The sequence below is a fragment of the Ornithodoros turicata genome, unplaced genomic scaffold, assembly GCF_037126465.1.
Source record: "Ornithodoros turicata isolate Travis unplaced genomic scaffold, ASM3712646v1 Chromosome13, whole genome shotgun sequence".
Lineage (NCBI taxonomy): Eukaryota > Metazoa > Arthropoda > Arachnida > Ixodida > Argasidae > Ornithodoros > Ornithodoros turicata.
Window position 1 is genome coordinate 1236896 of NW_026999307.1, and position 27453 is coordinate 1264348.

At 46.4% G+C, this 27453-nt stretch overlaps 1 protein-coding gene, 1 long non-coding RNA gene and 1 pseudogene across 2 annotated transcripts in view; 1 reads left to right on the forward strand and 2 right to left on the reverse strand.

The window, feature by feature from the left end:
* LOC135372184 (uncharacterized) overlaps window positions 1-27453 on the reverse strand; it is a 352119-nt gene that overhangs the window by 73362 nt on the left and 251304 nt on the right. The window lies entirely within an intron of this gene.
* Window positions 5294-18967, forward strand: LOC135372129 (uncharacterized; annotated as a pseudogene).
* Window positions 19176-20832, reverse strand: LOC135372130 (uncharacterized). The gene is made up of 5 exons (XM_064605827.1): window positions 19952-20832; window positions 19705-19878; window positions 19562-19645; window positions 19235-19502; window positions 19176-19190 (listed from the first exon to the last, which is right to left on the reverse strand). Exons 1-5 carry the CDS (start codon window positions 20251-20253, stop codon window positions 19176-19178), a joined length of 843 nt encoding a protein of 280 aa, XP_064461897.1. The 5' UTR covers window positions 20254-20832.

The following is a 27453-nucleotide window of genomic DNA, read 5'->3' on the forward strand; positions in this document are numbered from 1 at the left end:
TACTGCAGCTCCGTCAAGTACAACGTCCACCTTGATCGGTTCCCCGTTTCTGGTAGACCGTAGCGGACCTAAGTGATACATACTGTCATTCTCAGGCATCTCGTCCTGCAGATGATGCACCGGTCCTTGTGGTGAAGCTCTCGTCGCAGCCTTCTTGAAACATACGTGCTCCAAGTGGCCTTTCTTCTTGCAGAAGTTGCAGGTTGCATCTTTGAAACGACAGCTCTGGCCTCCATGGCACTGTCCACAGCGAATACAGGTGTTCCTTGTCCTGTTGGGAAATTGCAATCTGGACTTCTGCTGCTTGCTTGCTATAGTCTTCGGATGACTCGAAGTGTAGTTGATGTCTCTCGTAGATTCCTTGATCTCGGAAACGTTCTTGTTAGCCGCCTCTGCAGCTAGGGCTAACTCCAAAGCAGACTTCAGTGTCAAACGAGGATCTGCGAATAAACGCTTCTGGGTCGCCTGATCCCTGATGCCGCAGACCAGACGATCTCGAAGCATATCATCCAAATCCGTGAATTTACAGAACTCACTGAGTCTTCGGATTTCGGCCATGTATTTCGTTATGCTCTCCCCCTCGCGCTGATCTCTCTTGTGAAAATGAAATCGTCGAAGAATCTCCGAGGGTTGCGGGGTGAAATGCTCTGTAAGTGACTTGTGCACCTCGCTGTATGAGCATTCCGACACTTTCCGTGGCAGCAGCAGAGATTGAGCCAGGGCGTAAGTCTCAGGTCCACACAGACCTCCTACGACTTTCCTCCGTGATTCCATTTGCTTCGAAGTAGAGATTCATGCGTTCCAAGTAGCAGTCCCAGGCGTCTGGCGTGTTCGGATCGAACGGCTCGATGTGTACCAGGTACCCAGCCGTTGCTCGAACGCCTTGCGACGTGGAATCTCCGGCGGCATCAGTGGCCATCGTCGATTGTGGTATTAACTCCGTATCCGTCGTCGCCAATTGAAGTGACCAAGGGTCCAGCAGGAATCCAACCAACAACCAACCGACCTTTATTAGGTTCCGAACAAAAAGACATTCGCGTGAGTTTTGCACGCCACACGCGCGCTCGCTCCAGCTACTGCGGTACTAACCGCGAGATGTTTGAACACATACATAACACTAACTATAATATACAGGGTGTCCCAGCTAAATGCGAACATACTTTTAAGAAAAAATATATATATATCACTTTTTCCGAAATGAAATCAATAGACCTCTACCGAACAGACGTCACCGTGACGTAATGATGACGTTGGTAGATATATCGAAACCGAAACAGCTCGGTTGGAGAACACCGCCTTTTCACAAAGCCATATTCCTTCACAAAGGTCACAGGTGGCTTCTTTGTATTAGTGGTACACACAAATGAGGTTACGTAATTAGCCGCTTTCATGTCTTCATTCGAGTTCCCAGTTCACAGCGGAAAGAAAAGAAGGCTTCACCCCAAGGGTTCCATCGTCTGAAAGTCAATGTCGTAATCCCGTGTGGAATGTGGTTTGTTATTACGACTGAGTTCGTGCTTGCTTTGTATAGAGACACCATCTACAGTCTGAGAAAAACTCGTGCCTTTCAGGCTACAGAAGATGGAAGAGCCCGCTAACCATCTTCTGCAAGGGCTACTGAAAAGATAGGGCTACCGGTAGAATGGAGCAGAACAAGGCTAATAATAAAAACGACGACGACGTTGATCTGTACAGACGTTCGCTCATTCTGCTCCTGCTGCTATACTAAGCCTAACTTCGCTTGCCTGGGGTTTGACTTCTCGTAGTCCACCCCAGGGTTCTTCACGATGTCCGCCGCACTGTCCTGCGCGCTAAGCACCGTAAGGCCCCCAAAGGACCATGCTTTCAACTTCACCGTGCCCGACGAGGCTTCCGTAGATGGCGTCATGGATGCCGTCTGTGACCTGGTAGGTCACGACAATGTACACTCCATTCAACACCAGGGTGGTCTGTCTTTCCAAGTTCTTGCCAAAAATAGGCGAGCCCGTGATACTCTTCTCGAAGCCGCAAAGGTGGTGTATGAAGACAAGGAAGTCTCTCTTGACCCAGTTTCAAGCTCAAGGATCACGTATTTGACAGTCAAAAGGTTACCAGAATACGTGTCGGATGACGCACTTGTGCGGGCCCTTGCACCGTATGGAATAGTGAAGGATCTTTCGTTCCCGGTCTACAAAGACCGCCCAACTATACGCAACGGAATCCGAGTAGTCAAGTTCGATATGAGGAAGCCGGTCCCAAACTTCCTTCTGGTTGGGTTGGACCGTGCTATGGTAGACTACAAAGGGTTAAAGAAAGTGTGCGGTAGGTGTGGCTCGGAAGGCCACTTCCGAGGCGACTGTAAGGTATCACGCTGTGAGAGATGCGGAGTCTTTGGTCATCCAACTGTGGGCTGCCGAGCCCCCTGTCTTCGATGTGGTCAGAGCCATGCCACAGTCGACTGCGTTCTGCGTCGGTCCTATTCCTCAGCAGCGAAAGGGGAACACTCAAGGCCCAAGACCCCGTCTCCCGATAATAGAGGTCGTGCCCGTGCTCTTGTGGACAGTGTTGCTGGCTTCCCAGTTTTGGAACCGGCAGTGCCTGATACCGGAGATCATGCCCACGATACTGCTGCTACAGCTACCCCTACTTTTGTGGATAGCGTTTCCGACTTCCCGGCTTTGGCATCGGCGGCTGGGGTGACGGACAATGCTGTTTCTCCTAAGTCGGTACCTGATTCTGTGGGCTTGGACACGTCATGCACTCACAAGCTGCCCGACATCACAGTGCCAGTAATTGCGGCTGGCGGTCTTCCCCAGCTCAGTGGCTCTGAAGCAGGCACGGAAGAAAACTGCAATCTGTTGGGCCCAGAGGCCTGGCCAGTGCTTGATGATGACGGGATGGATGATTCTTCAACGTCCATCTACTCCATCGCGAGTTCGGACGTCGATGAGAACTCCTCTGAGCCTCGAGCCGCAAAACATCAGCATTTGTCTTCGTCTGGGGACGCGGCTGCTGCTCCCATGCCGAAGCGTAAGAAGTGTGGTCGGACGAAGTCACGTACGGGCTCCCCGCCTAGCGTCCACATGCCGCCTGCGTCTGACGGCGAATCATGATGAGTGTATCCAGCTCTTTCATCCTCACTGTTATGGCTCTCCGCGTCATGTCCTTAAATGTCCAAGGGTTCCGGTCGCCCGCCAAACAGGTCTCCGTTATTCAGTTCGCTCGCAGCCTGAGCTGCGATCTACTTTTCTTGCAAGAAACGCACTTCACAAGGTATGCTGACGTCTTTGGCTTTACTGCGAGGTGCAACGTCCGCGCGTTTTTCAGCTTCGGGACTGTACATCGGAGTGGTGTGGGCGTTGTGGTTCTCAACCCGAGCCTAGAATCTCATTGCTTTGCGAGGCATGATGCGGAAGGTCGCGCCCTGCGCTTCGACTTCATTATCCAGGGGAAGAAGCTATCGTTCATCACTGTGTATGCTCCATCCCGCACAAGTGACACCAACACCTTCTTTTATCACCTCCGTACGAGTTTCATACCACCTAGTGGTGCCGTCCTGTGTGGTGACTTTAACTGTGTGGTGGATTCTGACTGTGACGTTCGTGGCCCCGGGCGCGGACGCCCAACTTGGAACGCGCGTGAGCTCCGTCGGTTGCTGCAAGAGCACCGTCTGCGCGACGCCTGGACGATGGTGCATGGGGATACATTCGTGGCAACGTGGTCACGTGCAGGCTCTGCGTCCCGTCTGGACCGTTTCTACATACCTGGGGACCTTCAGCCGTACGTTACTGGCTGCAGCGTAATCAGCACTGCCCAGCTCGGCGCTCATGTTAGTGATCATCATGCTGTGATCTTGATTCTAGATGTTTCACAGCTTCCCGGCAGCACTGGGCATGCAGTGCGTTGGCGTCTCGACTCTTCGCTTCTCCATGACGACTATGTTGTTTCGGAGATCAAGGGCAAAATCGCAGAGTACCTAGCAAGTCGGTCGCCAACTCCAGCAGAGTGGGATGAGTTCAAAGTCTGGGTGCGCGACCTCTTTCAGACGTGGGGACGCCGGAAAGCGCGGGCGCGAACAGCCATGCTTGCGCGTTTAGCTGCCAAAATACGTATTGTGAGCAGAGGAGCGCCGTTGACACCCATGATGGAGGAGTATCTCGCGACGCTGCAGCACCGCTACCGTCTACTGCTTCAAGATTCTTCTGGACGGGCGCGACAAAATTACTTCAGGTCTCAGGCGCTTGCTGGCCCTGGCGTGGTCCGGTACCTGGATTCCGTGCGCCGCACCGAACAGCGTGAGCTTCCTCGTTTCCGAAGACCAGACGGCAGTGTGACTGAAGACCCCGGGGAGGTGCTCGCCGGCTTTGAAAACTTTTTTCGGAACTTGTACACTGACGAGTCTGTCAGCAGTTCGCGAAGCTCATTCTTCGAGGGCCTTCCGGTCCTTCCCCGGATCGACCACGACGCTTTAGAACATCCTCTGCGTTTGGAAGAGCTGGACATGGCGGTCCGATGTGCGGCAGTTGGCAAGAGTCCAGGACCTGATGGGCTTTCTTCCGAATTCTATGCTACGTTTTGGCCTTGCATTCGGGAGTTCCTCTTCGACGTTGTTCGAAGGGCTTTCGAAGGTGCCGACTTCCCGGAGTCGTTTGGTTATGGACATATAGTCTTGCTCCCGAAGACAAGCGGCGACCTTGGTAGTCCCGAACACTGGAGGCCAATAACGCTGCTGAACAGCGATTACAAGATAGTGACTTCCGTATTGACCAATAGAATCCAAAATGCTCTCCCGGCAGTAATCCACCATTCTCAGACTTGTTCAGTGCCAGGCCGCACGATGTACACCGCGCTGTCAGGGCTGAGAGACGCACTGAGCTACGCCACTCCACGTGTACCGGATGGTTGCTTACTTTCACTTGACCAGAAGAAAGCATTCGACCGTGTGGTGCATAGTTACATGTTCGCTGTCCTCAGAGAGTACGGGTTCCCTGGATGGCTCATCAGTGCCATCGTCAAGCTGTACCGCAATCATCGCAGCAGCCTGTACATGATGCAGCAGTTGTCTAGGGAGTTCCCGGTCTCCAGGGGCGTACGGCAAGGCTGCCCACTCTCTCCAGCTCTGTTCACCTTGGCAATTGATCCCCTGTTATGGAACATTGAGACCAACCCGTGCATTCGCGGTTTTCCGCTTCCCAGATCCGGGGAATGGAAGGTCAGTGCGTACGCTGATGACATCACGGTTCTTCTGCGGGATGCAAGCTCTGCGTCTGAGGTCCTTTGAGTCTACGAGTCCTATGCTGCACTTTCCGGTGGGATGCTCAACTTCGCCAAGACCAAGTTGATGCCACTCGGGAGCTTTTCCCCGTATTCATCACTGCCTTTCCAGTTCAGCGCGTCACTAAAAATACTGGGCATTGTGTTCGACTGCCGCGGCCCAAAGGTCGATAACTGGTTCAGGGCGCTGGAGGAGCTCCAGACGAAGTGTGATGCGACACAGGCATTTGACCTGTCGTACTGTGAACGATCGTTCCTCGCACGTACTGTCTTACCGGGACGCTTGTGGCATCTTAGTCACGTTTCTATTGCCCCACGTGCAGTCGTCGTTCGGGTGCACTCTTGCCTCTTGTCATTGTTCTGGAGAAAGCGGAGAGGCCCTGTCCTACGGACCATGCTGGCATTTACGAATTCTAAGGGCGGGATGAGCCTTCCAGATATCGGGCTTATGAATCGGGGCATCGCTCTCAGCACCACGTTGCGAATTGTGCACGCTGAGGAAGACTCGCCGGCGAAAGTGCTGCTCACCTACTGGGTGGAACTCCTCGGACCAAACCCTGTCAGTGGTTCACGGGCGGTAGCACCATTGGGGTTTCACGCCGCGGTTCATACGTACTACCAACAGCTCTCGCCCCTTGTTCCTGATGGCAGCCTCGTTGCGGCTTCCCCCTCTTCGATGGCTGGTGCGCTGTTGCTGGACTCCGTGTCAGCGAGCGAGAGCCTTCGAGTGCGTGTTGAGCAGGCGACAAACATAGTATGGACGGTGTTTACATGGCTCCCTGGATTTCTGCGGGACACCATGTGGTCCTTCGCGTGGGGCGTGCAACCCACACGGGACCGCCTGTACTCGTGGCACGTAACAGCGACAGATTTGTGCCCTTACTGCAGTGAACGTGAGACAAACATGCACGTGCTGTTTGCCTGCCGCATTGCTCGCGTCTTTTGGAACCTTGTCCGACGAAGCACGAACATAGTATGCCCAGTGCGCTTTAACCAACGTCACCCACACCGCCTTAGTGTACTTCTCACAGCTTGCGGCGCGGTTGTGCTTTGGGAGGCTCGTTGTAAGGCAGTCGCGCAACGTCGTCGAGATGTGCCCATTTTTTGCTTGGTGCGGAGAGCGCGCATACTGCTCACTACTGAGTTGCAGCGGGAACTGTTCGCTATTGGAGATGACAGGTTTCTTCGTCGATGGCGCTTCCATCCGTCGCTTTCAGCCCGAGGTGGCTGCGTTACGATCAAGGGCACGCCGCCGTGAACTATATCATATCATTTCATCGATCACCATGTTGTAAATAACCGTTGTACATAATCGTTGCGTCATCCTGCAGCCCCTGAACATGTGACCATACCTGTCTCATACCTGTCTCATTAAATTTTCCTATAACACATAATATGCAAGGAATTATAAAAAATCTTACAATACGAGAAGCCACATTTCAACGTTGCTATCTTGTTACTTATTGAATTTTGGTACAGTGGTTCAAGTCTACCAAGTTGGCGGCACTACTGTACCCTCTGACGTCATTTGTTTGTAAACAGGGAGAGGTTTATTGTAATATAGCATATGCTGAAGAGCACTCCTTAGGAGGGCATTAGCAAACTTCTGCAATCTCTTAATTAACTTTCAATAATATACAGGCTGCGAAGTTGTCCCAATGAGAACATCTGGTTCCTTCGGTCACCTGATACCGGAGCCGTTTTCAGAAGAAAATCCGTTCGACAGATCGTCCGCAAAAATTCGTGAAGGAACACCATTATTTCTTTATTTATTTCATTGTGCGTCTTCGGAGATGCGTCTTTCCTTCACACCCAGTGTGAGAGGGTGAAGGAGCACAGTGCCGCCTCATGCGTCGAAGATGAGCTTTAACTTGCGGAAACAAAACAAATCATCGGGTGACTCTATCGGAACTGCCCTTATCGTTTGTTGCATTTTCTGTTTTCTTTTCATCTTTTCCCAGGACGCAAGAGGCGATAGTGTGCTCTTTCACCCTGTCACATTGGGGATGAAGGAAATACGCGTCTCCCAAGATGCGCAATGAACAAAATAAAGAAAAATTTTTTGCGGACGATCTACCGAAAGGATTTGATTTTTGTTCTGAAAATGGCCACGATATCAGGTGACGGAAAGGAACAAATGTTCTCATTGGGACAACTTCGTAGCTTTAATAATTTAAAAGTTAATTATTCAAAGTTAATTAAGACATTGCCTTCAGAATTTGCTAATGCATTCCTAAGGAGTGCCCTTCAGCATATGCTATATGGCAATTGATTTCATCTCTGAAAAAGTGATATATATATATATATATACTCAAAAAACATGTTCACACTTTGCTTAGACACCCTGTATATATGTATATATATATATATGTTTAACTAACTTTTGATGAACTATGCATTTTTGAGTTCACAGTACACCTACACTACCAACATCTCTAGACATAAAAGAAATCAACTACTGACCGTCTGGGTACAGTTTTTTTTTTTTTTCGGCAGTGTTGGTTGCTGTCTGCTCAATAGCTCGGGGGCAGCTTCGGTTGGTAAACTGCATCCTGCGGTGACTATATGCTGATATATAATTTGAGTATATCTCATAAACTTAGCTAAAATGAAAATCTGTCAGCGCTGACTGCCCAATCATTGCCCCTACCCGCTGCCATTGATAATGAAATATCCCTTCGATTTTCTCTTAATGTACTAGTATTAGCTTTTTACTCATCCAGTTAACTTTTCATGTAGACTATCTACAGTGCAGTCAACTATTAGGTGCTAGAACTATCTCAGTTAGTTTGCTGCAAATTGGTGTGCTGAAATTGGTTGTTGACCTTTCATGCTTGAGCGTCCAGAGTTGTCTTAGCAAACCGTTGGTGAACAGCAATGAGCTGGCGGTCCAATCAGAACACAAATTCCTTGGTGTCATTTTCGATACAAAGCTCACATTTTCAGCTCACATAAAGAACCTAACAGGCAAATGCTTAAAATATTTAAATACAAATTCCCTCACACAGATCTTGAAACTATATCCGGTGTACACATGAATAGTCCGTTCACGGCTATATTATGGATGTATCATCTACGAGTCTGCGCGCCAATCTGTGCTGAAGGCTTTGAATCCTGTTCATGACCAGGGACTGCGACTATCACTCGGAGCTTTCCGTACGACACCTGTTGAAAGTCTTTCTGTGTAATCAAACGAGTGATCCTTTGCAAAACGTCGTTTCTATCTTGGGAGTTTATATGCACTCATTGCATTGAAGACATGCTCCTACACTTCTTTAAAAACCTTGCAAGATGTGCGCATCCCAACGACGTAAAATTACTTGTGTAGTGTGTACGTGTGACACCGAAGCAGCACTTGGGCAAAACAAGGTGTAGACAGAGCTGGATGGGCTGTCCCCTCGCAGCCTGTAACAGCCTGTTCCATTACCGGAAACAGTAACGGAAACGAAATTAAAAGCTGGTATCAGAAACGGATAACGGAAACGAAGATATAGCAGTAACGAAAATGGAAACGGTAACGAAAATACGTCCGTTATCCTTCCCTGGAAGGAGGTTCCGTTGCAGTGATTCGCTGTCAGCTCAACGTCGCTGCCATGGAGCCGCACGCACGCATTGAAACGCAATAGTGTGAACCGGGCTTAACTGTTCGTTCGCTCTTTCAGCAAACAGCCGATGACAGTAAGCGAGCATTCCGGACTGGGGGAAAATGTAAATGTCCCTACGCCGTCCTGTCGCGTAGCTTATAAAGCCGCCGCTAAGGCAGTCCCGATCGCGTATAGCGCTCTCTCTCTCAAGGTGCTGCAGGCACCTTCACCGAGTCTGCCGCTGATCGCGGCCCTGCGGTCACCGAGTTACTTCCAGCTGGCTTGTCGTCGGACCAAAGTCACGGATGTGCGAGATCCCGGGGCTTGCTACGTGCAACGTACCCGCGTAGCGGCGTACGATCCATAGGGTGGTTCTCTCCCTGGCTCAAGTGCGGATTGGACGGATGCAACTTCTGCAATTAAGCTTAGACGAGACACCACGAAACGCATACAATGACAAAATAGGGGATAAGACAAAAAGACAAAACCATGGTGCACGCAGGGCTAATGCTACCCTAAGCAATACCAGCACCAGGGCCGCGCATCCTGCACCCCGCTGGGCGAACGAGCGGCCCCACGTTGGGCGCCACTTGTGGGACTCTTATTCCCCCTCTCGTGGCGTCTCCAGGCGAGGAAAGCAGCACAACAAAATGCAATAACAAACAAAGAACTAAGGTTTATTTCATACCCGACATGTATCCGTCACCGCACCTCACTGCACCGCCGACATAGAACAGCCCCATTCCCCCGTTGACTCGGCTTCGAAGGATCTGTATCACGCCCCCTCGAACGTAATGAGTGCGAAATCGTTATCGTGCACTTGCGCTAGCAGGTGCCTGCGAGAACTCACCACGTGCCCAAAACAGTTCGGAGCCACATCACTTCACAAATCACAGAAGAACCGTCTCGTGCAGCGAGCAATCACAGAAGAACCGTCTCGTGCAGCGAGCACGGTACATGGCCAGCAGAACAGGGACAGGCGAATAGAAGGATGTATATGGGGGTGGGAGTAAAGTGGAGGAGAGTGTAGAGAGGAAGGGGGACGAAGGAAGTGGTCTCTTGCTTCGTGCCACACAGGGTATAACAGAGACAAGAGATCGGAGATGGAAATAGAGGAGAGAGGGGAGAGTAAAAGTGTATAGAGAGAGGAAAAGGAGATACTATAGCGAAACCACAGCAATGGGAACGAGCTCGGCAACAACGGCATTTATTATCAAAAATGTGATACAGAAAAAAATTGCGACTGCTTGTCGTAAATTGAATAAAAATGAAAGGCTACACTGCCGAAGGATGCGATGTTGAGTTCCTTAGTGGGAGAGAGTTTGTTGGGTGGTAACATTACCATGGGTCGCTTGGGATGTCACTTTATAGGTGATCACCAACGTAGAGCTTGTGCTTGGATAGGTGCTGAGTGTCTTCGGTAGATCACATACACTTGTCTATCACCTCACTCACTTACACCACACCACACCGAACTCGCACACCACCGCACTGGCACAGACACTTGTTCACATCCTGCGTTGTCTTTGGGCTTTGGAACCATGAGCTCGATGATCCGCTGAGCTGCTGCATCCAGGATGGGGTGTCGTAGCTATGAGGCGCAGTTGTAGTAGTTCAGAGTTATTTATCAATTTATCTTCTAGATATTATACGATGAGGGGTTTATTTAAGTGGAAGGCAGAGCAGATTGGCAGATACGGGATATCCCGTAGAGTTGATGCTGCCCTCTCTCTGTCTTGCCGGTTATGAGATGGGGAGTATATAATTGTTTATGTAAGACATCAGATCCCGTAATATGTTTAGTGTCTTGGTTTGCCGTAGTAGTTTATATAGGTTATTTGTTGATAGTGGTTCTCTAATTTCATTTTCTAGAGCAGATTTAAAAGATTTTGTTAGCTGGCAACAGAATAAGTAATGTAAATTATCTGCTGCTGAAAGGCCGCATTTGCAATTATCTGTTGTGGACAGACTGAAGCGTTTTAGATAAGGGGGGAAATTCCCATGACCAGTTATAATTTGGGCTAGCAGATGGTCCATTATAAATGTTTTGGGGATTTCGCTTAATTTTGGAAACCATACTTTTAAGTGGTGATCGGCGAGCTGCCAGTCCCGTTCTCGTATTTTATTTAAAGTGCTTAATATAGATTTCCGGCAGACACGTTTCGAAATAGGAGTGAAATTCTCTTGTCCACATAATCTTGCCTTATTGGCTAGGTGATCGGCCATATCATTACCGTCTATATCGGTATGCGAGTTTATAAAATGAAAGTTTACTTCTTGGAAATTGTCTTTTATACTCATTATTTTTTGGCGTAGGATGTGCACCCTGGGGTTTTTGTGATGTGGATTTTCTACAGCTCTTAATACAGATAGGCTGTCTGTGTATATGTTATGTGGTATGTCATGGGGTAGTAATGTAATGGCTTCACATGCCTGCGTGAGGGCTAGTAGTTCTGCGTCGAATATGCTAGCGTGAGCAGGCAGTTTGAATAGTTCTCTACATACCAGATCTCCATCTTTTAAAATGCAGAATGCTGCTCCGACTGTTTGTCCGCATTTTGAACCGTCTGTGAATGTAGTAAAATTACTATATTGAACTTTAGAGTTCATATAAAACGTGAAGAATCTTGATGTAGCAGGGTGTAGATTCCAATAGTCGAAGGGAGTTTCGATTTCTGCTGTTGAAATTGTTAGGTTTTCTACTTTGATATTGGTATTTAAGTCAAATAGACGAAAGATAAAAAATTCCTCTGATGCTTTAATATCCAAAGGGATGACTCCGCAAAGGATTGGCAGGATTAAATTAGAAGATGTAGAATATGCTTTGCTTATTTTTAGTAGGGGTATACGCTGTATTTGTATTAGCTTCCTTTTTATAGCGGAATTTTGCATAGGGGTCCACCAAGCTGCTGCTCCATAAAGTATAATTTTTTCAATGATTAAGGTGTATATAGTTTTAAAATAACTAGATGGAATATTTTTACTGAATCTGGTCAGTCTGCAGAGATTGGCAGTGGCCATAGCGACCTTGATTTTAATTTCCTCTAGATGTGGAAGGAAAGATAATTTATTATCGAAAGTCAAACCTAGGATTTTTTGAGTAGAGGTAGATTTTATTGGTTGGTTATACATTCTTATGGTGGGAGGTCTTTTAAGGTCTAGGGTGCCATAAGGGATAATAGTGGATTTACATTTTATTGGGTTAAATTGGAGAAGCTTGTTTTCTGCCCATTTTGTTATGTTGTCCAGCATGGTATTTGCTGTTGTTTCCAGCGCTCGCCTCGAAGAGGCAGATAAGATGATAACGATATCATCAGCGTAAGCGTGTATGTGAGATTCTAAGGGTAAAGGTATTTTGAAAATAGAATTTATTGATATATTCCACAAAAGGGGGCTCAAGGGAGAGCCCTGTGGACAGCCTACTGGCATGTTTCTTTTTAATATTGTTGATTTTGTAATTGTTTTGACCGTACGATCAGTAAGAAAGTTGGCGATGAGTTTTAGTATATTTTGTGGACATATTGCAAAGAGCTAATAATGGTTTTGTGCTGGAGTCCGTTGAAGGCCCCCTGTACATCGAGGGATATAAGTAAAGAGTGAATTTTCCGTTGTTTCGCATTTCTTAGAATTTGGGTAATTTCGTATAGTATTTTTGTAGCTGAGTCGTGATGTTTGAATCCGTGTTGATGAGAATGGATGCTATTAGTTTTATGACAGAAGTGGTAAAGCCGGTTATGTATAATTTTTTCTAGTAGTCTACCAATGAGCGAAAGTATGGTGATTGGTCTATATGATGAAGGGTTCTCTGGGGGTTTGCCTTCTTTTGGCAGGAATATTAGCTTTCCACACTTCCAAATTCGTGGAAATTTGCCCTGCGTTAAGATTGCATTGAACAATAGAAGAATAAAAGGCATACAGTTGCGGATAAGAATTGCTAGGATGGAATAGGTTACTTGATCAAGACCGGGGGCTGTATGATGGTTCATCTTTTTGAATGTATTTAGAACTTCACGCTCTGCTATATTAGTATCATTGTCAAGAGATTCAATTGCGATTTCCACTGAAGCCAGGTTGGCGGTGGTGGTAGCTGTAGAGCCCAGAGCTGAGTCTGTTATTAAATTTATAGATTCTTCTAAGGATGTCGTTAATGTACCGTCCATCCTTCGTATTGACTGTATTAATGTTGGGCTTCTACTCTGTCCCAGCATTTCTTTGGTTCGTTGATTGAAGATGCTTTTTGGATTTAAATCAGCACATATTGCATCAAAGTATTTTGTTTTTGCTTCTATAAGGGCTAGTTTGTATTTAGCAACTTGCCGATAGTATTGTTCTTTAAATGTTAATTCATTTTTGTCATGACATCGTTTTGCTCTTTGATATATACGACGTAGTTTCTTGGTCTTAGCCCTGATGTCATCTAGGTCGGACTTCCACCAAGCTGTCTTATCTTTCTAGTAAGGTATCTAACAACATTATCAATGTCGAGATGGGCTGGATTTGAAGACCCAGTTATTTGGGTGAACCAGGGATCTTTTTTGATGGCCTCTTCCATTCGTTCCAAACCTTTTGCTGTTAGTAATCTAAGTGGGGGTCCTCTTGGACCCACTTTAAATGATATGTATCTATGATCGCTTGCGGATGGAGAGTCAACGATCTGTCACCCGCTGCATTTGTCATATATGGAGAGAGATACCATTGATATGTCGATCCAGGAATTACCCCTGGGTCCCTGAAAGGTTGGGGGAGACCCAGGGCGATTCAGGATAGCCAGGTCATTGACCATTATAAAGTCTACTATCTGGTCACCATTTTCTTCTAGTATGGGACCTCCCCATAGTGGGCTTTCTCTTATCATCTGCTGGGTACCCAGCCATACAGAAATAACAGACAACGAGCTCGCAGACAAAGCTGCCGCAGCTGCACTTTCAGCAGATGTGACGCCGTTTGACCTGCCTTTTCAGGGCCTGAAGCCCTTTCTTTAGAAAACAATAAACAAAATATGGCAGGAGTGCCGGGACACACAGACACATAATAAACTTCGCCTGAAAAAAAAGCGTAGGACACCCCATACAAAGTAGAGACAAGAGATCACGTGAAATTACACGTACACGGCTAAGGCCTGGACATATTCACCTCACCCATGGTTTTTTCTTCGCAGAGAGGAGCCACCCGAGTGCACGAACTCCTCTCTGTACCGCACATCCTAATTTCCTGACCGTTGTAGGAATCATTTCGTCATCGACATTTAGGAGAGTTTTATCGAAATCATCTACCGCTCCACCCAGCACTATTTCTGGTTGATGAAGCTGTTTAATCCTTCAGCAGAGTCTACAATTTCTTTAGAGATGCCGATGATTTTAAATGCCTGTAATTTTATGACAATGGAATACTTGGGTTAATTTTTGTCATGTTCTGGTTGTAACCTTATCACTCAAGTCATAACTGATGACAGTTTTAACAATGTTTTCGCGCATTGTAGCCTCCGCTGCTGCTGCGCCATAAAGCCACTAATCAGCAGCACCAGCAAACCGTTGGACTATGAGCGACATCATCTGAGGACAATAAGAGAAATACGGCAGGCAATATGCAAGGACTATTGACCAATGGAGAACAGAGCAAGATAATAGTTTCAAGCAGCAGCACAATGTGGGCACAAAGCAACTTCTGCAAAAATGGTGCGACGTTTGCACTTGAAGCTAACTTCGGGACAAACGGAACTTCCAAAACCACTTACGTATGCTGGTGTCTGAGGTTCTGGGTAATATATACCCCTGTTACACGGGATGATTTAGCGTCATTTTCGTGTAGTGTACTCCAACCAGCGAATGTCACTTTCACTACCTGTTTGCTACACGGCTTAAGTAAGTGTCACTTCCGCAGAGATGGCAATTGTGATAGATGAGAACAAACGGCGGCAAAAATTTTTAGGTGTGCGCCACAGTACATTTCTCTGTATGTTTTTCATAGATTTAGAAACACCTTCTGCAAATCCTTTTCAAACATTAAACAAATTGGCCTCAAACATGTGCCACAACAAAAATGGCAGCCGCCGGATCGCCGAGACCGTGAACTTCTCACAAGCTGTTAACGAGAGTAATGACATGTGTTTTTTTTTTTTTTGCACCGTTTCACTCTGTACTCAAATAAAATAAACACACTGCTGAAAATACTTGTTTAAAAATATTTCGGTGTCGGGACCCCTCGCGTTTTCTCAACATTTTTTACCTGGCCACAAAGACTGCCATTGAGGCTACACACTTTGTAAGCTGAAAAGAAGTGAAGTGAGTTCGGGGAACTCACTAAACCGTTAGTGCACTTTCTGCCGAGTATCACTAAACGATGTCGTGTGACAGCACTCGAATGACTAAGTGCAAGTGTCACTCCTGAAAGTGACACTAAATTAGTCCGACCTGACAGAGGTATTAGCATACATAGAACCACTTTCACGTATTAGTTAAAAATGTTTCGAAAGGTCACCTTCATCCTGTTCAGCAATGTCAGCTGCTGCAATGGTGAAGCAGACGATTAGCAATAATTTTTATTACATAGGGCAGAATCGAAGCATACAGAATGATGCTGGGCTCCTACAAAACATGAGATGTGACAGAGGTGCATCGTATATGACATTATATTTTTGATGCTTCTTCACTCTCCCCCCCCCCCCTTTTTTTTTTGCCACGTGACTGGATTCCAGGTCGGATGTGTACTGAGCACGACAAAGTTTTCGATACCCATCTTAGTGTTTGTTTGCAATGGAGCAGGTAGGCCCCCGTAGGGACATTGTAAATAAGGGTCGTAAATTTCCAATACACCAAACCCTTACCGAACGTTCCCATTACTATCTCTTTAAACCTTCTCCAATCCTGTCCCGGTATCACACATCGTTTAATGCAGGTCCAGGTGGCCAGGAGAACTTGTTGTCAGATGCCCAAAATGCCACGACAAGTTCTACAGTCCCCTCATCGCCGAAGTCAACAATACAGTACTTCATCTAAAAATAAAAATATGGAATTAAGAATAGAAACAAATTAACTCACCTGCGCAACTAAGCTGCTTTCTAAGTTTGGCTGCTTCCATCCACGGGCTTGACCGCAACAGTGTGCGGTGCAGCTTAAGATTACAAAAGATTACTTACAAAACTTACTTAAACATTACTTTAAAAAAGATTAAAGGAAAAATGTACTCAGCTGTAAGATGGGATTACTCTATTAGGAAAGTGTACAGTGCTTCTCTTACGCGAAACTGTAGTGTTTAGTTGGGGATTATCCTGGATTCCCCATCTTCATGGTGCACACGATGCACACCTCTTTTCCCCGCCGCCTGCGGTCCAAACCTACGTTTGTTATCCTCTTCAATAGAGGCCGCTCTACCCCTACAGCTTTCAATGGGCGCCAGTAGATAGCGCCGCATACACTACACCTTCCTCCTTGTTTTTAAATCCATAACGCCCTTAGTACTTGTCTTATACCATTAAAATAACGATACATGACCAATACAAACTCAATTTAACTTAATTTTCTTTAACTTAAGTCACACTTCAACTAGTATGCTTCAACTAAATATGCTTTAACACTTTTACCCTCTAACCACTTTATAACTACAGGTTTTCCCGGCGATTTTAATCCAAGTGCCAGCTAAATTAATCCATGCCCCATAAAGTTTGCATGGCACGTGGATTAATTTAGCTGGCACTTGGATTAAAATCGCCGGGAAAACCTGTAGTAGTCACAATAGTCAAAGTCATAATCACAACGTGCATGTGCAGTTCACATTGTTCACACGTTACACCCCACTTTGTCCCTTGAACTTCAAAGAGTAGATGACATAATCTTCGTATCTCCTGGGTCTGCGAACATGTCTTCCTGGTCTTTCTTTCCGGACTTCCAGTTGTTCGCCTTCTTGTAGTTGTGTTCTGTCCTCATTTTCTGCTTGGGCCGGTCTCATTTCTGGTTCCATTCTCCACTGTACGCATTAACTTCCTGGAGTTTACTCAACATCATATGGAGAAAACACATCTTGTTCTCTTTCCGTTGTGTACCTTTGTCCGCCTTCTCCATTATCCTTACTCAGGAATTTCTTGACGTGGCCAATATTCCGCTTCCGTACAACACCTTCAGTGTTTCAAACCCATACAATCGTTCTGTGTCTTTCGAGAACTTTCCACTTCTCCGGCCAGTACTCTGTACACAATTTATGAAGTTTCGCCATTCTTTGCAAGAATAAGTAGTCACCTACATTAGGCGCGTTTACATGGGAACATACGTCGACTGAAAGCAACAGTCGACTGATCGCAAAGATTTACTTGGGACGGTTTACATGGCAGGAAGCGATGCGCCTTAGTCCGCCGGGCAATTCAGTCGACTCAGTCGATGACAGCGCCGCCATGGCACTAAAGTGGTCACTTTGCAATTGCATACTATTTTATCAGTGTGTGACTTCCTTTACTGGGCCCATAAACATGAAAGCCTTCTACCAACGGCCCAGTCAATAAATCTACACTTGGAACGAGTCTTGTTTTGTCGGCATTGCATGCCAGTCTGGCAACAGCCCTATACTCACCCCCACAAACACCAACATCATGGAGGAAGGAATGCTAAGGAGACCCTACGATGGCTCAGCATAGAAATCATAAGGAGAGGCTAGAAGCAAAGGTGGCGCTGGCTCTGCGTCAAAACGGGGGATGCGCCATATTAGGTCTGTTCGATTAGACTTGCACTCCCTGAACCAGTTGCGGGCCGTGCAGGGCCAGTTCTGAACTGTGGCAGCACTAGTTCAGCAGTGCAAATGCACCATGTACACTAGCGCCGCTGTGAATCGAATGCCGAAGTGCAGCGCTTATGCAGGTCTTCGGGTCTTCTGCGTGTTCTGCGTCTCCTTGTTGTGGTTGCATCGGGTTTCGCGGTTGGAATCATAGAAATCAATACTCTCCTCTTAAGATTTCTATAGTTTGAATGAGATCATGAAGTGTGTGATTGAATAACAAGTAAGTTCGACCACAATGGACCACGTTGCGATTGTGCAAGCTGTCATGGAACATTCCGACAGTGAGGACGAGGAGTTCGACGACCTGGTTACTGCAGCGGCATTGAATGTCCTACGAACTGACAGAAATCGCGTACCAATGTACACTGAGACTGTAGTGAACCGCTACTTCGACTTTGAGTTTAAGCGGCTATTTCGGCTCTCGCGGGACACGTTCGAAAACTTGGTCGCCCGTTTACGTACGTCGTCGTTTTTCCCCGACATGCCTGGCGGCCGCCCTCAAATCAGTGCTGAAAAGACATACTTAATATTGCTGAGCTATATTGGCAGCCAGTGCGGCATGTACCTGCTCGCTGACCGTTTCGACATGTCTCAGCCGTCGGTGTACCTTTACATCTACAGGGTCCTTAACTTCCTGCTCAGTATCAGCGAAGCAGTGATAAGCTGGCCTGATGGAGAGGAGCAAGAACGCATTAAGGCCGGATTTCTTCTGAAGACTGACGGGAAGGGGCCACGGGACACAATAGGTTGTGTCGATGGATGTCATCTTGAGATTAACAGACCAGCAGAGTCAACACCGTCATACTATAACCTCAAGAAGTTTCCTTCACTACTGCTGCAAAGTGTCTGTAACGACCGAAACAAGTTCATAGACGTATTCATCGGCTTCCCAGGATCAGCACACGATGCTAGGGTTCTCCGTGAGAGCCCACTGCTCAATGACGCCACAGCAAAGTGTAGTGGGGGTTACTTGCTCGGTGACTCCGCTTACCCCCTTCTACCGTGGCTTCTTACACCGTACCGGGACACTTCCCCCGGAAAGCAGCTTCCCCGTGTGGAAAAAGAAGTTCAATCGGCTCCATTCCCAGCAACGGGTTGCTATCGAAAACACATACGGCCTCATGAAACAACGGTTCAGAAGGTTGTACCTGATCGATGCTGCCAGCATCAAGCAATGCTGCTTAATCATTATGGGCGCGTGTATGTTGCACAATCTGTGTAACGAAGAACGAGACTTCTTTGATGAGCTGGGAGGCTATCATCACGAAGATGTTGGCAATGAAGAAGAAGGCTGGGTGAGAACTGATAGCAACTCAGTGGAATGTTGCGAGAACCTACGAAAGACCATCGCAGAGCAGCAGTGTTGATGTCTACTCACAATGTAACTGGCAAACTCTTGAAATGTATGAGACTATGTAAAGTCGACAACAGAGAGAGGGCGCAGACAAGCTGGTTCATGATGACAAGGATGCAACCCGAGGCAGGGAAAGAAACAACAGACAAAATTTCCTCCCTTCCTCAGCGAGGAAATTTTGTCTGTTGTTTATTTCCCTGCCTCGGGTTGCATCCTCGTCACTATGTATAGTGTTGCTGCAAAAACCAGATTTCCAGTAAGCAAGACAGACACACGTCGCCAGTGCAGCAAGTGTATGCTTTATTACATTCTTCAAATGCCACCACAAGGCGCTGTAATAAAGACATGTTTTTCTCGAATCTTTCAGCACGTTCTTTTCTGGATTCCTCCAGTGTGTGAAGAAGGGCTTGGATAGGGGTCCGCTCTTCCGTCCGTCGCTTCTTACCACCCGGCAAAGTGTGGGCTTCACCACCCTGCGGAGTGCGCGGTTTGGGAGTCGCCTGTGTCTCGTCCGCGGGCTGCTGCACCCTTCAGTGTCGGTTGGAGTGCTTGAAGGAAAGCGAGTTTGTACACTGCATGTCTTTGTAACAGGGTAGAGAGGAAATACCTGGAGCTGTCCTTTTTTAATCCTGGAGCAAGAAGAGTCGTCGGGCTGATGTGGTGCTCTTTCTCATGCACATCACCCAACTCCCTGTGAGAAAAGCAAGTTAACAACTGGAAACTTACTGCAGGATCCCACAGTATTCTTACTCTTCATGCTCACAGGAAACCCTAGAATGGCCTGAGGACCCATTCTTTGTCTTCGTCCGTTTGTAGGCCCTCTCGAGAGACTTCCATTTGTTCTCGACTTGGATGGTGGTCACACTGCTACCAAACTCCTTTGGGATAGCGTCGGCAAGCGCTTGCCACAACGCACGTTTCGTGCTGTAAGAAATTTGAACAAAATCAAGTATGCATACCTATAATAATTGTTGTGCCATAAAAATGTGGTACTAACCGAAATCCACCCTTCTTTCCCACCATCTCTTTCTGTTCTTTATATTTTGCAATCAAGAACCGAATCTTTGGCCCAGTCCATAGTTCCTGCCCTTCCAGGCTGTCTGACTGGGTAGCCTGACTTCCATCAGATGCTCCAGACTGCTGATTAACGGCCTGGACAGTATGGCTGTTGCTAAGCTGAGTAGACTGGTCTGGACTGGCCGAGCAAAGACGACATCCACCGTGGCACCATCTGGTCAAATACTGGTGTTTCTCAAGCAGCACAACACTTGACAACAAGCAAAACCCTTCGTAAAGCATTCACGTAGCTCTCTGGGTTGCTTGACAACCTACCTGAATGCTTTACAAGTGGTCCAGTCCGTTACACAGACCGATATCTAGTAAGGCCTCAAATTCGCCTTAAAAGGAAGTCAAGGAACCGCCAAGGAAGTCATGCTTTAGCCTGGCAATTTGAACTGAGTCACGCTTTTGCTAATAGCTTTGGATGTCGATTTTAATTATGCTTTTGCACAAATACATAATTTAGCTGACTCGTACTTCACACGGCTATTTATGCATAGTGACTGAGGACTGTATCAGGTATTTCTCGATAAAACCATGCAGTTTCTTAACGCAGGTAACAGGAAACGCAGGTAACACGAAAGCTATGGTACAGGAAGAACACAAGCGGGAAACATGCGAAGGGTAGGCCACGCCGATAAGCAAAACGCGGCATCATATTATGACAGTCCCGTCAGCGCTTGGTGACTTCTGGCAGATACACCGTGTGGCAGCACATAGACCACAGACCATAAACACCTTATGAGCATGGGAGTCATAAATGACTCACGTGGCGGTCCTATTATAGTACAAAAACTAAGGCGGTTCTAGTCTTGTTGAGGCCGAAGATCGAGCTCATAGTATGCCTAACACGTTAACATACCTGGCGTCTTATATGCATAAGTGTTCCCGTTGTGAACACGGAAACCGTCTTGTGACAGAACCGGCGTTAGCGACGTCTCGACACCGTTCACTGTCACGATCAAGTTGTCTGCCGCCATCGCTGAACGGCTGAACTCGCCCGGCACTAACTCGGCAGCAAGTGCAAGATTTTGCTGCACGGACCCTGCACCACGCCTGCACTTTTCTGAAACGAATGAGGCGGTGCAGGGGGCGCTCGACTGCACTGGCGAAACGAACGGGCGAGTGCAGCACCACCGGAACTGGTTCAGGCAGTGCAGGCCTAATCGAACGTACCTATCATGGTGAGCTAGAAGCTCACCATATACCTATTGTGACGGCCAGTGTTGCCATGTGCCAGTGCTGTCTGCGCGCTGTCCTTTGCAGCTCGGTTTCAATGGTGAACATTGTTACTGTAATCAATTTACGAGGAAACAAATGAGCAGTAAGCATAAAATAAACATGAAATAAGTAATACTGCGCCCTTCCCGTGCTGTAATCACCTGTTCTAGAAAGAAAAGGCGGCCTTGAGTGCAAGGGGAAGGTAGCAGCGTTTCGGTTCCGGAGTTGCCGACAGCCGGCCGCGGTTATCGGATAAAGCTAATTACGCTGAGTGCGACTTTGACGCTCGCTGCATCACAAGAAACAATGCGGCTGAAACAACTGACCAGACATCCTTGACTAGAACCTTAGAACATGTGGAATTAGGGGAAACTCCGACGGAGTAATGAAACGATTGAAAGACTGGTTTGACCTAGAGTCACTAAATAGGGGACAGAGTATCGCATTCCTTTTCCGCGCGGAAGCCGACGTTCGGTGTCCGCGATTGGGCCGATCGTGTCACGTGGTTTCTCCTTCCAAGAACCCGTCGTCATGTTGAGTCCCCTCCATCCAAAACCGGTTTCCTCTGTTGCGAGCTCGCTCGCCTGCGCGCTGTTCACCGGCGGAGAAGGGGGCGGTTGCCGTCCCATTGCGAGGCGACGCAGCCGCGCCGGACCCAAGATGGCGGTGTCGCTCGCCGGCGTGGCTCAGTGTCGCTACTCTGCTCCCTATTTAGTGACTCTAGTTTGACCCTGGGGATGGTAATTGTGGTGGTCCTTCCTTTATGGGACTGCCGCCACAGCCGAAAAATATTCGTCTCTCCCGGAAGAGCCTCGTAAGCGCACAAACAAACATACCGCTGAAAGATGAAAGTCACTGAAAAGGTTAGCCAGCTGTTGGATTCGAACCCACATCTTCTGAATTACGAGTCCCGAGCTCTACCAATTGACCTAAGCTAACACGCCTTCTCAGCGACTTCCAGGGTGCGTCATCTGAAGGTACAAACCAGTCACTCTCTTTCATTCATCCTCCTGGCTAATCTTTTCAGTGACTTTCACCTTTCATCGTTAATTTCTTAGGCAACTTGAGGCCTTGTATGTGTTTGTCCCTTCTATGTTGTTCCAGCCTCAGGACATCAGTTCTCTCATGTTCAACATTTGCCGCTTGCGTCGATCCCTGTCCTATGAATGTGTGTATGAGTGTGCAAAAATGTAAGAGCGAAAGGAGGATAAGTGAAAGAGAGTGACTGGTTTGTCCCTTCAGATGAAGCACCCTGGAAGTCGCTGAGAAGGCGTGTTAGCTTAGGTCAATTGGTAGAGCCCTGGACTGGTAATTCAGAAGATGTGGGTTCGAATCCTACAGCTGGCTAACCTTTTCAGTGACTTTCATCTTTCATCGTTAATGTCTTAGGCAACTTGAGGCTTTCTATGTGTTTGTCCCTTCTATATTGTTCCAGCCCCAGAACATCAGTTCTCTCATGTTCACACATACCGCCTCAGGTGCATTCTGTCGTCGCTAAAGACATGGGGCCCTGACACCATAGAAATCATGAGGATGATTTCTCCTTATGATTTCTATGCCCGACACTCTTACGTTCAACTTTTGGGTGCGACGACTTGTTTTCTTTTTACACAATTAATACACACTGAAAAGACAACATACGAAAAGAGGAGTGTCACTGGAATTGCGAAGACAGCAGAAAGATTACATAATGTGAATTGGAATGATTTACGGGCTCGGCGCCCCCGGGGAAGAGGTTGTACCTCACAGCACAAGCTCGCCGAGAATTCTTTGGGGCTCCGACTTTCTTTCTTTTTAATGTAATGGCCTGCTTCCTGGAGATGTGGATTACAGCTTTGAAGCCAGTGCAAGCAAGCTTCCCAGGCCGCAGGATCGTGCTGAATATTGTTCTTCAATGTATACACCTGCAATACCCACTATTCCCAATGTTGTTGTCTTGTCAGCATTGCTTCATTCGTAATAAAGTGTTTGGTGTTGGCTGGTGGACTTGCGAATCTTGCTGCACTGTATCTGGAGTTTTGCTTCCCGAATTGTGATTGTGCTTCGTGCACAAGTCATGCCCATGTCATGCGAGCTTCCAAGGTGTCACACAAGACATTCTGCCATATCTAGAGTATCTTTCCACAAGTGAGTGTAATTATTCACTAACATTCCCTAACCCCTTTATTGGAGACATAGAAATAATCAAATCATTGTTTCTATTCATAGGACTGTCAATACTTCTATCAATATTGCAGGTTTCCCCACCACAGACGTGTACAAGATACCCAAAAATGTATTTAAGATAAGATAATAAATACTAACGTTAGAATGTAATTAAGATAGAGTACAAAGTACTTCAAAAAGTATTTGAAATACAATTAAAATACTATTTATCCTTGAACGCAAAAAGTCACCGGTCACTGGTCAATGCGGCAAGTTCCCGCTATGCCATATGAAATGAATCACCTAAACCCCGCGCACAACGCTAGCCGCCGCTGTGTGATAGGAGTCTTCTGAACACAAGTCCCAAAAAGATGCAAAGAGATACCACATAACTCCACTAAGTATACGTGACCCAGAACAAAGCAAATTTCTAGCAGGTCCCGAGGTCAGAATTCGGCGTCACCGCGTCAGGGCACATATAATAGAACCCTCACTGGCCAAGGATTAGTACACACGGGGCAAGATCTCTAAATCGAGACTTCCAAGAAGGGTCAATGTCCGGGTCTAGAGTCACTATCCGGGTCAAGTCCGAGGGACTGAGGAAGTTTCCACTGAACAAGCAAGATAATGAAAAGACGAGACACAGAAAGTTTGAGAGGGAGATCTAAAATAGGTAATTAGAGTATTCAGTAGAAAATACCATACAATGTATTTTAAATAGAGTACAAATACACACAACAAAAAGTATTGAGTAGAGTACCAAAATACCGCAAATTGTATTTAAAATACAGTATTTTAAATACAATACTCCAAATACGTACAAGTCTGCCCCACTATGACCCCATACTTTTGAGACAGTGGCTTCAAAGCGTATCTGAGCAGTCTTTTCACCCTTCTCAGACTCAAAGGATATGTTCCAAACACTTCGAGCCCTCATGCTTTTACTTTAGCCACAACAAGAAATGTCCGAAGCCAGGTGCTATCCCCACTATTTTCTCCTGGAAACAGGACAGCGGCACGGTAGTATATTAATTTCATTTTGTGACGCAGAGAGTTCAATACACTCTTTCGGGGTATTGGCAGCGTTTGCAACAGGTCGGGGGTCCATGATGTCCATTCTTAACTTGTCCATGAAATATGCAGGACTGGCACTCACACAAGATGTGGTACATTACAATTTATTTCGTATGAAAAAGTGATGTGGCCTTTGAATAACAGGACAGATGAAAGCAATCTTGGAGCAAGAATGAGGTCGTGTACACACACGATGCCTGTCAAGAAAATCATTACTTACATTTGTTTTCTTACTTACTTACATAATTACATCTTGTCACCTCTGGCAGGAGTAGGCAGTAATATTCAAGATTTTTATTATAGTTCAAGTAAGTAACAGTTCCAGAAAAGTACTAATGTCAGAGATATGCAATAGCTATGACTGAGGTGTAACTGACATGCGAGTTCAAAATCAATACCTCAATTTGGAGCATTATAGAGTAAATCCTCTTTCAGTCAAACGTCACATTAGCCGAAACTTATGCTCAACTCAAACACACCATGGTGCACAGGGATATTCATTCTGTTGTAAAGTGCAGTCCACTAGTCGAATTACTGCTTTGCTCAAACAAGAAGTGCTGCATACTGGCTGTTGCAATTACTAAGTATTTACTGTAGCTCACAGTAAAGTGCACCTAGGAAATAGGTATTATAATGAATAAGCAAATACTGAAAACTCTTTAATTGTACTGTGGTACAAAGCTTTACTATTAATGCTTGGCTCAACACTCTGGCGATACCTTTTTCTGAAGGTGATGAAGCGCTTTCACTTGTTTGCGAGTTACGGTGCCACATTCATGTAATTCCAGAGCATATGACTGCAGTGTCCACAGCCTGTGAAATTAGGACTTACAAAATTGTGAAAATGAGAGCGCTCATGCAACAGATTTGAAAACACAGTCTCTACATGCATATACGCGCGGTGAAATTACTTCAAGTCAGAATGAATTGAGCAGAAGTGTGTTTTGGTTAATCACATTGTCATCAACAATGTAGCATAACTCTACCATAAAGTCCACTACATAGATCAAGAACATCTATTACTACAGCTCTGAGCCCGAACATATCATCTCACTGGTGAAAGTGATCATGAAGCGATTCCTGCTGTTGAGGCTGCACGAACTGTCTCACAAGGTAACAGAGAAATCCCAGAAGGCCTACATCATGAGCAAGCTGACAAAACAAGTGCTCTTCATGAACCAGTGAGGCGGAAGTCACGACCAGACCAATAAACGAGTTCGACCAGTCATGTTCGTTACATGTGCAAAATCTCCTTTAATATTTAGGCGCCAAGCGTCCTATTCAAAATTTATGCTACAACTATGAGAGCACCTATCACTTTTAAGGCCTCCCATTTTCCTGTGTCTGTGTGTCTGCTTAGTGAAGAACGCCGAGCTCAATGGAGGTCACATATGAAACCAGATCACCGTTCATGCATTTTTCAATATGACAGAGTAGCTTACAATATCTAAACTTCTTGCAGAGACCAAGTTATATCGGTAACACGCACTGAAAATTTGAGTATTGACGTTCAATCTCGGGAAGAAATTACGCAGCGTACGTGTTTACAGACATTATTTGTCATGCTAGCACAACCTGCGGTTGAAACAGGTATACGAGACCTGACATAAAATGCTAGCATGACGTTGCAGCGTACAAATATTTGGAGAGGCACATTCGGGAGGCAGAAAAACGGATACGTACCTGCACCAGCTGCCATTTTTGTTTCTGTTTTTTGTGGATATGCTTGGTTATCTGGCGCTCATGCACTTCCGGTCAGCTTCGGCTACTACAATATGGCGAAGCCCGCGCTTTGCCGTTGAGGAGGAAAGTCCCTCCGTTCAACTCCTTTGCTCTCTCCCATTTTCCTCCTCAAGCTTTTGATTCTAGCTTCTCCATATGATTTCTATGCGGCTCAGAAAGGGAAGCCGGAAGTTGTCCGGCCGCCATTTTAATTCGAGCAAACAACTTCTCTATGGTGGCTGCGCGCATAGTGCCGATCAGGGATGGGCACAAATACATTTTTTGTATATTTAAATATAAATACAAAATACTACCGCATTTATGTATTTAAATACACCCTGTAAATACTTTGCACTAAAAGTATTTAAATACAAAGTATAAATACATTTTTTGAGTAATTAAATACTGTAAATACTTTCGTAAATACGTTGAGCACTCCAGACAGTCTTCAATTAAATAAGCATATAAACAGGCACACTCATAGAAGCGATAAAACCCCGGTGCAGGGGACACAAAGAGAAAACACAGACGAAGCACTGACTGACAAACAACTTTAATGGCAGGGACACATCTTAAATATACCAACTGCACACCCGACCCCTAGTGGCAGCCAAGGCCGTCATGCTGTAATCACAAAATTATCACAAAGTTATCAAAAAGCTATCACGCAAACAAGGCACCAAGTAAACGCCCCCCCCCCCCCCCCGGAACAGAATTCGCGTTAGTTATCAATGAATTGCTGGATTGTATCCGTTACCAACACGGAAGGCACGCTAATGCAACTATCTCCTGCCTGTTTTATCAACAAGGCTTCCTTATAAAGAAGAACACCTAACTTATGACTTTTAAACAACACTTTTGTGTTTTTGAACAGCGGCTCGCACCCGGAACAGGTTCTTAAGTGTTCCGCCAGCTTACCATACCCCTTTCCTCTCGAAGCTCTATGTTCCATCAGACGTACGTTAACACAACGTTTAGTTTGACCAATATACTGGCACCCACAAGACAAGGGAATTGAATAAACAACACCAACAGTGCAAGTCACAAAAGGATCTACGTGTTTTACATGACAACCCCTAGTTTTTGTCCGGTTAACCCTAGCCATCAGAGACCTGAGCCAATAACCCCTTTTGAAAACTACATCAACACCATGCCTACAGGCTACCTTTTTTAGGCGATGGGAGGCCTGATGAACATACGGGATCACCCCAACCCCCCTCCAATCTCTCTGTTCACAACGCATGTGAGAATCACAAGGTTCCTTTACCAACCTATTTA

Excerpts from the sequence above, each read along its gene's own strand:
- LOC135372130 (XM_064605827.1), bottom strand. The coding sequence starts at position 20,253 with ATGCTTTACGAAGGGTTTTGCTTGTTGTCAAGTGTTGTGCTGCTTGAG. Across the intron at positions 19,879-19,951 it reads GGAAAGAAGGGTGGATTTCG|CACGAAACGTGCGTTGTGGC; the intron begins GTTAGTACCACA and ends AATTTCTTACAG. Across the intron at positions 19,646-19,704 it reads GTTTCCTGTGAGCATGAAGA|GGAGTTGGGTGATGTGCATG; the intron begins GTAAGAATACTG and ends CTTTTCTCACAG.